We start from the raw sequence: 14022 nt of genomic DNA, 5'->3' as shown, positions 1-14022 counted from the left end.
GATTGGGTCAGGGTAGAAGGCATGATTGTAACGCCCCGAGGCCCCACCTTAGCACGATATTGTCCACTTTGGGCCGAAACCCTCACGGATTTAAAACCCGTCATATTAAGTTAAGGCTCCTCAAGCCTTATAAGCAAGTCTAAGGCTCCCTCCCTATGCGATGTGGGACTAGAGAGGTACCCCACTTCCCTGCGCACGTCCGGGGTAGTGGCACGGACGCACCGCCATCCCTCCTCCCCACGCTCCACCGCTTGGCTTGGGCCGTCACAATGACTCTGCTTCTGTTTGGTTGCGATGGTTACTTTTAGGAGGCCATTGCCAATGAATGCAGCTAAACCGTATAGGCTGAGATTGGCCGACCGGAGACGTTAAAATTGCTGGCATCGTGAGCTAGTACAAAGTTTGCCGGGGGAGAAACCCGCCAGATCAATCACGAAGAACATATTCAGAAGCTGGAGAAATCCGCTAATGTGGACATTCCCAAGAACATGGAAGAATATACTTCAGAAATTGGTTCGATCCATAGAATCTTAAATTACAGTTCCCATATACTCGCAGAGTCGTAAACTACGAATACTTGACGCATAAGAACACTAATTTGACATTTACTTTTATCTATGAAATGTGCTTTTGATTTATATAACAAGCTTAAGACTCATCTTCCACCAGAGAGGAGAGAATCTGCGACAGATGTCTGTGAAAATGCCTTGTCTGTGGAAGACGGATAAGACATAATAGAATTACTAAAACCTTCATGATATGCAAATGTCAATCCACTTTTTGAAATACCAAGGGATGATAACTCCTGCATTGCGAGATCCCCTTCCAAGTACTGCACTACATAACGCATGCTTGGTCTCGCAGTTGGCTCAGAATGGGAGCACAACAATCCGAGTTGCAGCACTAGCTCCACCTCCTTCGCCACAAAGTCTACCCCTAAATTTGGATCTCTTGCCTCTAGAATGTTACCCTTTTCCCAGCAAGAAAACACCCAGTCCACCAATATCACGTCCTCCTCCTCCCGAGCCTCGATGGGCCTTCTACCACAAGCAACCTCAAGCAAAAACGCCCCAAACGCGAAAACATCCGTGCTCGTAGTAGCCCTGGCAGTTCGAGTGTTCTCTGGGGCCAGATATCCAAGAGTTCCCATCACATGGGTGGTTTGAGGATCTGTACCGTGATCGTATAGCCTTGCAAGCCCGAAATCTCCCAACCTCCCATTTAGTTCTGAATCAAGCAAAATGTTGCTAGCTTTGATATCCCTGTGAATCACTACTTGTTCCCATCCTTCATGGAGATAAGAGAGCCCATACGCAACACCTTTGATCACTTTAAATCTTTGGCTCCAATTGAGGGTCACCTTTGGTTGGTTATAGAGGTACTTGTCTAGGCTTCCATTTGGCATGTAGTCATAAACCAACAGCAGCTCACCCTTCCGACGGCAGTATCCCAGAAACGTCACAATGTTCCGATGACGAAGCCGACCAATACTAATAATCTCAGCGATGAACTGTCTCATCCCTTGCCTCGATTCATGAGAAACTCTCTTCACCGCAATCTCAGTTTTTGAGGTGGGTAATACCCCTCTATAAACCCTACCAAATCCACCAGCTCCTAATAGCTCCTGATCCCTGAACCCCTTTGTGGCAACATAGAGATCTTTGTACTTGAACCTATGCGGACTGTAGTCACGCTCCCAATCCTCGAGAACCTCTGCGAATTTCCTTCTTTTTCTTATAGCATAAGCCACAGCAAAGACTAGTATTGACAGAAAGAACAAACACATGAAAGGAAGTCCAGTAGTGAGAAGAATGGATTTCTGCTTCTTTTTCATATGGGGTAATCTAGGAAGTTGAGACAAATCAAGCCTATGAGCTTGTCCATTTACCTTAAGGCTCCATCCGAGGATATAATGAGAAGTTAAGAGCGTACCGGTTGAGGAAGAGAACCCAACGTACATGGTCTCCTTGAAGATCGGCGAGAGATTGAAGGACAGAGACAAAAGGGGAGTGTTCGGTTTGTCGACATTGACCGGAGCTACTGCGACCCTGATTTGTTTATGCACTCCATCATAATCCACCCAAACTTGCATCGCTTTACCACTTATCAGACTCAAGTTTCTGAAGCCTTGAATGTTGTTTTCAGTGTATCCAGCAGGGGAAGATTTAACGGAGACCAGCCCATTGACATCGATCCCAACATGGTTGTCATTGATATCATGGAATTCGTTGTTTTGAATCGTGTCAAACTCCACCGCAAAAATGTGGTTCGTGGCTTTGCCATCGTTTGTTTCGTTGAAGAGACCAAAGTAATAACTAGGCCGAGCTCCGGGAAATTCTCGACGAGGAGCCATCACGAAGGTGAACCCGTGACCGCCCAGAGCTGCATATTCGGGAATTATAGCGAAGACGAATGTGGTGGAGAACGAGTGGACAGCGCCATCGGATGAATTCTTGAACGTGATGGGGTCCGCGTAGAAGGCATGACTCACCATCTGTTTGGTCCCATTTGTTAACTTCAGGAGGCCATTGCCAGTGAGTGCAGCTAAACCATCGAGGCTCAGATTTGCAGACCAGAAACCGTTGTACATGAAATCGCCGGTTTCATGACTCGCTGCTATGTTTGCCAGGAGAGAAACCGCCAGAACAATCAGGAATAACATGGCCAAAGGCCGAAGAAATGAGCTGAATACACACTACTCTGGTGAGATAATTCGAAGTTCCTATATGATCCGAACGATGTGCACAGCATGGAATCGAAACTCGTGTAATGTCAATTCCATTGTCCCAACTTGTGGACCCTTAACAAACGTACAACTGGCCTTTCGGATGATGAATACCCTGTCGTGTGATTAACTGATTGCTCCGAGTCTTATCAACAACTTAAAAATTCTTCTGTCATTTGCCCGTCTCTGTACACCATGACGACATTTCAGCAAATGGCCGAAGTAGACGAAGACGTCCGTCAACGTGAGTTGATGTTTCGTCGTGTTCGAGAGGTCATCAATGAGTCAATGACCGATGGTGTACGATGAAGGATAATGCCCCCACAAATTTCAACAGTATGTTTAATATCATATATGACTCTTCTACAATACTGAGAATGCAGTACATAGAGTCGGAAAGCCCATGATTCCACCTCCGACAATGACCCGAAATTCACTGTATTAAGTTGCACGTGCTAAGAATCCCATTTCAGATATTAAGTGCGCTTTGAAAGAAATTAATATAACATAATCGGCTTAGGACTCATTGTAGCTTTTGAATGAATGCAAATCCAACTTGATATATTAATTAGAGGTAAGCATGGTTTCAGGATAAAATTTAAAACCTAAGAACCGGACCGGTAGGAACCTGTCCGATTTCAAGAGGGTAAGTTCCAAGTTCCAAAAATTGGAGAACCTATATTAATGGATAGATTCTAGATTCTAGATAGGTGAAACCTAGAACCTAAAATCTAGAATAAGTTTTTGTGTTTTTCTTGGTTTGTGTTTTTGCACGATCCTACGGTATTCCATGGTGTGCGATAAATATATAATCTAGAACCACTAGTATGAGCTTTCATTTTATGACTAAGACTTTTACTTTGTTAATGTTTCATTTTTTTTTGTCTCAATATAAGTTGTGGTTAGTTAATTGTAGCAGCAAGTGATAGTTATAAAAGGTAATGTTTAACTGCAATCATTAAATTAATAATACAGGTAGAACTTGGGTAAACCCTAGAACCAACCCCAGAACCCCGAAACGGGACAGAGTAGGTTCCAGGTTCCATGGTATGTATGATAGGTTCTAGATTCCAAAAAATAAGGAATCTGTTCAAACGGATAGGTTGCAGGTTCTATGGGCCTGTTTGGTTCAACTTTGAAAATATTACTTGGGGGAATGCAAATACCTTTGGGTGAAAGCCCATTGGCGAAATGCAAATGGTGTTTGGTAAAAATATTTTGTAAAGCTACTTTGGCCAAAATATAGTGTTTGGTGAATTTTTTTTGCAAACGGACTTTGAGAATAAAAAAACCTAACTTATTACCCATCGTCGGAGTCGGCGCCGGCGGGCCGCCGGCGGCCGTCGCCTGAGGTTGGGCGACCGCCGGCGGGCCAGATCTGGGGCTGGCGGCTATCGCCCGAGGTCGAGCGACCCTAGGCGAGGGTCGCGGGACCCAAGCAGCTGCCTGAGTCGCGCGACTCAGGCGGCCGGCGCCCAGGGTCACGCGACTCAGGCAGCCGTCGCCTAAGGTCGCCCGACCCAAGCGACGGCCGCCTGAGGTCGCGCGACCCGGGCGGCGAAGGCACGGGTCGAGCGACCCGCGGCGGCATTGCTTGGTGGTCGCACAGGCGTCGCCCGAGGCCGGGTGACCTCTGCCGGCCCTTCACCCTCGCTGGCCGCCCTCGCCGGCCACCCTCGCCGAAGAAGAACAGCAGCTTCAAACCCTAACTTTAAAAAAAAAAAAAAAAAAGAGCGAACAGTAGCATTCGTGGAATGCTAAAAGCCCAAGGCTGGTCCGGACCAACCTTGGGCTTTCAGCATTTGGAATGCTAGCATTTGGCCAATACTAGGCCAAATGCTGAACCAAACACTCCAGCATTTTGGGAAGAGGCTTTCGAGGCTCAAAGCCCCTTCCCAAAGCTAAACCAAGCACCCCCTATGTGGAACATGTACGGAACCTAGAACCGTTCACCCCTAATAGTAAAACAAAATGATACTTGGATTGAGGGAGAGCCCATTTAATTAGTTCATGTATGTGTGCGTATGAGTTGTGTTATAAATATCTTATATTGGAGATTGAGTGTGATGTGAGCATATAATAGTATTCAAGTTGACCCATAATTTATTGATTTAGACATTTAAGTAAAAGTAGATCCAAGTGCCTCCGAACACAATGAGATGGTTCAAATTTGCGTTGGTCTTTGCTAAATTTTAATGCCAATTGAACATACACGATTACAGAGGAAAACCTCTGTGGAATGTATTATTGTCATGTTTGTGTACTTAAAGGTGACAGACGGGGAAACAATAGTTTTTTTTTTCCAATACACCAAGAATTGATGATATCTTTGGCCTAATTCAAAAAAAAAAGCACAAACTTTACCTTGAATGACAATTCTAGGCCGAGCTTTTTTTGTCTCATAATAAATCACCAACTTTCACTTAAATCTTAAATCTAGCTCGAACAATTTGAAATTTTCACGTCACAGGGGTCAGATTTGTGATTAGAGTAAAAGTTTGTGTTTTTTATTGAGATAAAAAGAAGTTTCGGTCAGAATTGTTACTCAAGGTAAAGTTGGTACTTTTTTTTAGAATTAGCCCTGATATCTTTATGGTGAAAACATATTTTGTTGCTTTGATGGTCTCATATACTTACGGGTGGACTAAACAGTTTCGGTTTAAACCAAACTTTCCATAACATGTGTGTTGACACCGAGCCCTAAATTTGAGCCCAAACATAAAGAAGCTAATGGGCCAAACTAGATTATGACAATACAATTGACCCACAAGGCCCATTGATGGAATGTCTAATGACTATGAGTTCACCGCTCATGAGTTTCCAATGAGCAGAATTCAAATGTAGTACAAGACACATGGTGACAATCGATTAACTCGAAGTGTGCACAAAAGTTAAATATTGAGTTAGGGAAGATCCTCAACCAGGGAATAACCGTCACTAGGGAATTTGGAGTAGGTCCAAACCTTGTATTGTGCAGTGCACAAGTTAAGACAGTTAGAGACCAATGCGGATGAAGATCAGAAGCATAAAGGAATGGTCCATTTAAAAACATAAGAGGATCAATGATAGATGATGATGAAATCATAGCAACGATTGGAAAAATAACAATCAACAATAGACTAGTCATCTCTGAAGAGGAACCTTTTCACTCGGAAGATATGTAGATGAAAGGTCATACGTAGCAGATCAAATTAGATTAATTCTACCTGAGTGTGAATTTGAATTTTGAATTACATTAGATTTCCCGATTCCAATATTCATCTTTTTTATAAAAGCATTCTAGTTATATTTCCCAAGCTTTTTTTATCTTCTCACGCACTCTAGTCATCTCCATTAGTACCCCATGTTTAGTTTTAGTAATCGAGTAAGCATAGCTTCAAGAATGTGAGCTATCTATTCCGATTCAATAAAATTTCATACAATTTCCTTGTTATCCAATCTATTGTTTGTGCATCATTAGTAGTTCGAATTTAGCAAAGTCATATTAGAATTCATTTGCTTTTGATTTGAAACCAAATTTAATAATTGTATTGGTCATTTATCACCTGAACTTTAATTACTATTTGAAATCATTGAGTTTTTTGCTACCGCAAACTTACAAAATTTTATTTAACAGGATGAAACGCTTATGGTGATGCTAAGAAGGTTAATTATGTTGGTTGTCCTCCCCACCCTTATTATCCATAACAAAAAACAAAGCCTGTAGCTTTAAAGTTTCTTTTAATAAGTATATGGGGTTCTCTATATCATAAATGAATTATATTTTTACGTCTCTATGATTGATTTCAATCTCAAATTATCACTAAGAAATACATAACATGTTATGTCGATTGTTTTTCTTTTTTATTTGGTCAGATCCATGCGGATTGTTAAGATGTGTTATGATGATATGGTGTAAAAAAATAGATAAAATATATTACTTCCCAAAATTGAATTTAAATTCATCTATCTACCATTTAACTTTATTTCCCAAATTAATTTTCATTTTTATCACTCTCTCCACGCAAATCTAATTTGTTTTCCTCTTTCCTTTAACACACACACATGTGCAGTTTTGCTAGTTATCGGAGAAAAGAATTTACTTCTTCCAAATTGTTCCTCAGATACATAACGAAATGAAATTTCGAGGGACTCATACCTACTCCAAGCAACGTTCAATTATTAATTCGACCAAAAAAAGGTTAAATTATTAAGATTTTTATAAGAATAGACTAATCAACTGCCACATAGAATTTTCAACCTCTGTTCTACGGCCATCTCTTTTTCTTTTTCTTTTTTCTTTTTCTTTATTGATATTTCCCACTTTTACCTAGCAATTTTATGGTCCACAAACCAAGGCCAAAATTGACATCCTCATCCAAGTCGGGACCCACAGTCACGGGTTTATCCATCGGCGAATTCACCGCTCACAAGATTCCACGTTAGACATTCTCATTTTAAGTATAACAGAACTATACAATGACCACTATGATCATGCCATAACCTTTGAAAAAATTATCTAATCCATCATAAGCATATTGTATGAATTTCAATTCAGTTTATATTTTTCAATTTTGCAAATTTAGTTATAAATCTTTGCACAAAAGTCCAATGTAATCCTTCCGATCAATTTTCGCTCGAAAATTATTGACGCGACAATCTAGTCATTGCTGGCTATCCTGCATAAATACACTATCACGTTTGCATGCATGACCATCCGAATTTTTTAAATCCCAGTTTACCTAAAATAATTATGATGTCTGTTTTCATAATGATTTATCATAATTTCTCCCGAAAAGCAATCATGGATCTTTGCTTTGCTTCAAGCAATTCCGCTATTTAATTTAGCTAATAATATATACCATAAATGGCCTAGGATCTGGGGATTATAAATAGAATAGAATTTATAATTAATTAGACCTTTTACGTTTATTAGAAAGGAATCTGGGAAATTGTAATAAAAAGAAAAGAGCAACAAAGACGTATGTAATTTTTAATCGTCGCTCTAAATGTTCAAAATATCTAATATATTTGGAAAAGAGATATAAGATTTCAGATATATCTCTAGACCTAGCAACAGCGAAAATATATTCTAATATAAAAGTGCAAATTTCTATGCAGAAAATTATTAAATAAATAAAACTAAATAAAAGCGCGACCATTATAAATAATAAAGAAACCGTAAGCAATATATAGAACGAGAAGAAGAATTGTTAGAACTTCTAAACCAACCATGTAGGTGGTATTGTTAAGCTAGAAAGAAAAGGGCAAAACGATAAGAAGAAGTAAGGATATATAACAATTGCAGAGAAGAGTACAAACCAACCACAGGCGGTTCGACCTGCCGTTTGTGGGGTATGTAAATGTAAATGTATGGAAGAAATTAGAAATGACTGTTATATAAATAATATGGAAAGATTACAATAACAGTATTGAAAGGTTACATAATGTAGATATTAAAACACAAGTGCAGAAGCAAAAATTTCTTTGGTAGAAATTCTCCCTTTACTTAGACTATTGGTAGTCTAGAACGATAAAATTTTCCACACTATGAAAACTAGAAAAGCTTTTGAAAGATTTTGAAAGTATGGGACAAGATCTTTACAGGGATCAGAAACTTACTGGGCATGGAAAGATTATAAAAAGGTTATAAGATGAATGATCTCTTATTCCCTTGGAGAAGGTTTGCAGAGATCTGGAGAAGCTGGAGGGGTTCGGAATTCTGAGAAAAAGGATCCGAAAAAGTTCTACCCCCTCAAGGGAGTGAGGTTTGATTATATAAGCAGGCTGGGTTCCTGTAGAAATAGTTCACAGGCAGTACTGTAGCAAATAGTAGTAAGTGCATAGCGTTACAGTGAACAGTGATCGGACATAATTATGAAAATTTTGAAAAAGGAAAAGGCTGACAGACTCCTTTCGGCTTAGAAATGATGAAAACAGCAGGAGTCTTTCGGCGCCTTTCTCCTAGGAGAATCTGGAGAGATCTTCCACCGGTTCAGGCTCTTCTTCTTCTTCATCCTTCACACTTGCCCAGTTGTGAGGAATGGGATCAAATCCTGGGATACCATAGCAGTCATCTTCGTTGGAATTGCCACTATGATGAGATTGAGAAGAACCGATTTCTTCAATTTGTGAAAGAGCTTGTTTTAGCATTCCTGCTAGTTGTTAATGGGATTTAGCAGATGCTAATTTAGAAAGTACAAACCCTTTATCATGTAGAAAGGGGGTGATATCATCAGAACTGATGGGGATGGAGCCCCTAGAAATTAGCCAATTTGAAACAGCTTGTTTGGTGACTCTATCAAAGAATTCGAAACCATCCCACCACTTGACTTTAAATCGCCTTATGAGGATGGGAATGCCAGTTTCGATGGCTTTTCTGTAATCAAAATACCATTCCAAAACCCATGATGCTCCGAAATAATAAAAGAAGAGCATCAGTTTGAGAAAGTTTTTCTCATATGGAAGTGGAGTAAATTTTTCAAGGAAAAGTTCATAAGCAGGTTGAATCTTTGGGTGGATAATTTCATCAGTTGGTCCCAAATGTTCCCACCATCTAAGGAACGAATATGGAACGAGTTTGATATCAAAGTTTTCAAAAAAGAATAGCCAAGTATGATGGTATTCTTTCTCCAAAAAGTGTTCTACCAAGCTTGTTGATAGTCAAAATATGAGAAGGATGATCTGTATGGAAGGGCATCGGTCGTATTGAATTTTTTCAAGGTCAATGGATCAGGTTTCCATTGAGAATGGTGAATGACCCTGTGAATTCTAGCCGTGGAGTAATTCACATGACCTTTATCAGAAAAATGTCTGAAGGTTATAGACTTTGTTTCTTCTAAAAAAATTTCATAAATTCTGTTGTTTTGTAAATATCATGAGGGGTATAAAATAATTTTTCAGAAAACATATTTCTGGCAAATATATACTGATCTGCATTACAAAAGCCATTTTCAGCATTGCAAATGTTTTGAAATATTGTTTTATGGAAAAATTTTGATTTTGGAGGGGTTGCTTGGGTAGCCTGGGTAGACTGTATGACCACCTCGCTAGAAATTGTTTTTCCCTTTGCCTTCTGAGTGGCTATGGGAGATGGGTCTGGACTGACTATCGCCATGGAAGGTTGAGGCTATGTATTGAAAGCCTGTTGGAGAAGCTGTAAAGCCTCTTCTTGTGATAATTGTGTTATGTCATATTGAGAAAGTTTATTAAAGTCAGAAGGATTTCCTATAAGAGGAATAGGTTCCTTTTTGACCTGGCTGGAAATGGTAGTAATATTCGCTGGCTGTTGGGCAGCCTGAAGCCAGGTCCTGATATTGGTTAAGCCGAAGGGTTTTTTCTCTGAAGATGGTTCTGCAATTTGTTTTCCTTTGTCTCTCCTTGTGGGTTTGTTGGGCGGTTTGGGAGGCATTTTCCCTGTAAAAATTCTCTTGTGAGAAAATCTGGAAGAGAATTTGAAGAACTGTTTATGAATTCTATTTCGAAATCAAAAACAGATAAAATGGCTTGCCATCTAGCGAAAATCTGTTTAGAAGCAATATTTTGAACATCTTTCTGCAAAATATCTTTTGCAGATTTGCAATCAATCCTTAGTAAAAATTTATGATTCAAAAGATCTCCTTGAAATTTTGAAATAAAAAGTACAATAGCAAGAATCTCCTTTTTAATCGTGGAGTAGTTCTTTTGACAATCATTCCAATGCTTGGAGACAAATTAAACAATTTGTTCCTTATTGCCTTTGGATTGTTTAAGAATTCCTCCGTAACCAATATCAGAAGCATCAGTTTCAACAATTTTGAAAGCAAAAGGATCAGCAAGATGTAAACAAGGAATTTCCTTAACAGTTCGCTTGATCTGTTTTACAATATCAGTATGAATTTGAGTCCATGGTGGAGGATCTTTTTTTAGCCTCTGATGGAGTGGTTTACAAATTATATTGATGCGAGGAAAGAATTCAATAATATAATTCAAACTTCCTAGAAACCTTTGCAATTGATTTTTGTCTCTGATTTCATCAGGAAATTTTTCAAAAAATATTATTGATCTTTCAATGGGTATGATGGTTCCTTGATGGATGTAATGTCCTAAAAAATGAATTTTTGTTTTGAAAAGAGATATTTTAGTAGGTGAAACTACTAAACCATTTTTCTTCACAATATTGATAAAATGATTGATGTGTTTAAAATGTTTTTCTATGGATGTAGAAAATATTAAAACATCATCTATATAAACTATAATGTAATCAGAACACTGATTAAAAATATCATTCATAATCTTTTGGAATTCAGAATGAGCATTTTTCAGTCTAAAAGGCATGACATTCCATTCATATTGACCAAAAGGAACGGTAAAAACTGTTTTGTACCTATCCTTTTCGCTAATTTGAATTTGCCAGAAGCCCTATTTCATATCAAATTTTGAAAAGATCTTTGCATCATAAAGTCTATTTAACAAATCTTTTTTATTAGGAATTGGATATCTTATCCATTTTAAAGCTGTATTCAAAGGTTTATAATTTATTACCAATCTTGAAACTCCTCTTTCTAGTTCAGCATTTTTGTTGACATAGAAAGCAGAGCAACTCCAAGGTGATTGGCTTTTCCTAATAAGCTTTTTCTCAATAAGTTCTTGTATCTCTTTTTGACAGAAATTTAGAACTTCGTGATTCATTTGAGAAGGTCTAGCTTTGGTAGGAATGTCTTTTTCCGAAAAACCTAGTTCATAAGGCAGATCAACTATGTGACACTTACGAGACCAGAAAGCGTTAGGAATATTAGAACATATGGAATCTTTGATTTGATTTTCAAGATCAGAAATCTTTTTCTGAAGACTTGCTTCCGAAAGATTTTTGTCAATCCTTTTGTATTCAAGATCTTCTTTAAGAAACTGAAGATGAGTTTCTTTGTCTTGGATTATGCAATTAATCTCAGAAATGGAATGTTCTTTAAGAGTATTCAAATTTCTGGTTTGGGGTTTTGAAATGAAATCAAAACATATTCTTTTGCCCAATGTTTCTGTTTCAATCCCTTTTTCAGAAACTTTAAAAGGCTGGAGCAAATTGATAAACGGTGATCCTACAATAAAATTTTGTTTGATATTCTTAACAAGAAGAAAAGGAGTTTTAAAAGAGATTTGGTCTTTCATAATTTCAGCTTCAGGAATTTTGTAGTTAATAATCAGTTTGTCTCCGGATACTGATTTGAGAGACTGGGAAGTTTTTTCAAAATATTTGGTTGGTATAAGACCTTATACAGTTAAGGTCTGCACCAGTATCAAAAAGGGCTGTTGTTTCTAAAACAATTTCATTTTGGATTCTTATAGAAATGTTGATAATCCATTTTCTGGTGGTAATTTTAGAAAGCATCAAAAGGAAGTTTGTGTCAGAAGAAAAAGGGAGTTGAGGGACATTATTTTCTTCAAAATCTTCTTCTTTTTGCTTTCCTTTTAAATTTTTTATTTTAATATCCAAAATGTCCTTTTGCATAATTAACTGAGCGGCTTTGAGGTCTTGAATTTCTTGCTTTTGTTTATTGATCTCATGAGTAAGGTCACTTATAAAAATGGGTTTGAAACTTGTTTTCTTAGCTTTGCCAAGAATAGCAGAAATACTATAGGGATTGTCAGATTGGAAAATTGGTTTAGAGGCTGGTTTTTGAAAATTATTCAAATATTTTATTTTTGTTTCAGGATTAGTGATATGGTCAATTGTTTGCAAAAGAATTTCTTCTTCTTTTGTCAAAACATTTATTTCAAAATGAGTACCATCTTCATCTTCACTGTCTGAGGTTGATGATGGAGAAGTTTCTATATCACAAATTTGTAAACCTTTTTTAAAACTAGATTCATCAGAAGAGCTATTGTCAGCTTCAACCATTAGTTGGTTGAGCCGATTGATAGTTTCTTCGTCTAAATCTAATTCATTAACCTTTTTACTGATTTTGCAAAATCGAGAAGTGTGGCATTTCTTGCCACAATTATAGCAAGTGATGTTTTTGAAATTCCTTTTGGGTTTTTTGGATTTATCAAAACCATCATTTTCTTTCTTTTTAGAAAGTTTTTTATCAAATTTCTTCTTATAAGGTTTCTTATAAAATTTCTTTTGATCTTTTTGTTTAGACGAGCATTTTCCTGAACACTTGGATTTCTCAAAGGATTCAAAAGATGGGTCATATTGGGCACAAAAATCTCCTAATCCTTTTTTAGAAAGTTTTTGTTCCTTCTTGATTTGTTTTTGGAGACGAATATTAGTGCACAATTGTGTTCCTATTTTATAAACATAAGATGTTAGTTCTCCATAAGAAAGATGGTCATATGGAATTTGATTTCCATATTCTTCTCTTATCTTACCACGAACTTGTTCTCCTATAAGTTTTGGTAAACCAGCAAGAAATTTTTCTTTCCAAAAAGGCTGGTTGCAGTCTGTCCTTTGGAAAACTCTTTGCAAAAATATCTCTTTATATTCTCGGAATTCTCCTAAAGACCTACATTTCATATTTGATAAACGATCTTGATTTTTATCAAGGATATGAGAAGAATCTCCTAGAAAATGTTGGGATATAGAAAATATTAAAGTATTAACAGCATCTTGGATGGGCTGATCATCTTCGTTAAGAATATTTTGACCAAAATGGTCGAGTTTATAGGCATTTAAAATTTGAGATCTTTGCTCTTCATTCAGGTAGTTATCCCACCATCCTTTGAGCTAGCCTGTAAATCTAGCTATTAGAAGATATGCAATAGAATGGTCAGAAGTATCTGGAATGGTTTTGTAAGTATTTACAACCATAACCATCTGAGTCAAAATATTTATGAGGTTTTGCTCAGAAACACCATCTATATTCCACTCATAGATAGCATCAGAAGAATATTTGTTTTGGATTTTAGAAAAGGTTTCTTCTGTGAGGATATCGGGGGGAGTCGCACGGGAATAATATAACTTCTGGGGATCCTTCCAAGTGATACGATTTATCTCAGGAAGGGATTCAGTATCGGATTTATCTAAAAGATTAATTTGATTGGAAGGTTCAATGCGGTCTAGAGTGTCTTTGACTCTCAGATTTTGTATTGCATGAGTATCCAGAATTATAGGATTTTTAGGCATTAAAACTGTTTTTCCTTTGAGGAGTTTCTTCCTATCCTCTAAGGCTTTAGCAAATTCAAGACTAGGATTTTTTGAAATTTCAAAATTCCTAAAGAGTGATGGTTTTAAATCCTTTTTTGGAATTGTTATAGAAGAGGATGAAAAACTATTCTGAGTAAGATTTTCAATTCGATCAAGTTGTTTGCCTATGATGTGAAGATGTTGATTTGAAAAGTTA

General features: G+C 37.5%; 1 protein-coding gene across 1 annotated transcript; it reads right to left on the bottom strand.

Annotated features, from left to right (window-relative positions):
* Positions 1-477: 477 nt before the first annotated feature.
* On the bottom strand, positions 478-2750 carry LOC130138867 (L-type lectin-domain containing receptor kinase IV.1-like). The gene has a single exon (XM_056314272.1). It carries the CDS (start codon positions 2660-2662, stop codon positions 656-658), a length of 2007 nt encoding a protein of 668 aa, XP_056170247.1. The 5' UTR covers positions 2663-2750; the 3' UTR covers positions 478-655.
* Between the last annotated feature and the right edge of the window lie 11272 nt (positions 2751-14022).

The sequence above is a fragment of the Syzygium oleosum genome, unplaced genomic scaffold, assembly GCF_021117445.2.
Source record: "Syzygium oleosum isolate NSW1041296 unplaced genomic scaffold, Sole_v2.1 Sole_v2.09, whole genome shotgun sequence".
NCBI classification, from domain to species: Eukaryota; Viridiplantae; Streptophyta; class Magnoliopsida; order Myrtales; family Myrtaceae; genus Syzygium; species Syzygium oleosum.
The sequence above is the reverse complement of the archived record's forward strand: the minus strand, read 5'-3'. Positions and strand labels throughout refer to the sequence as shown.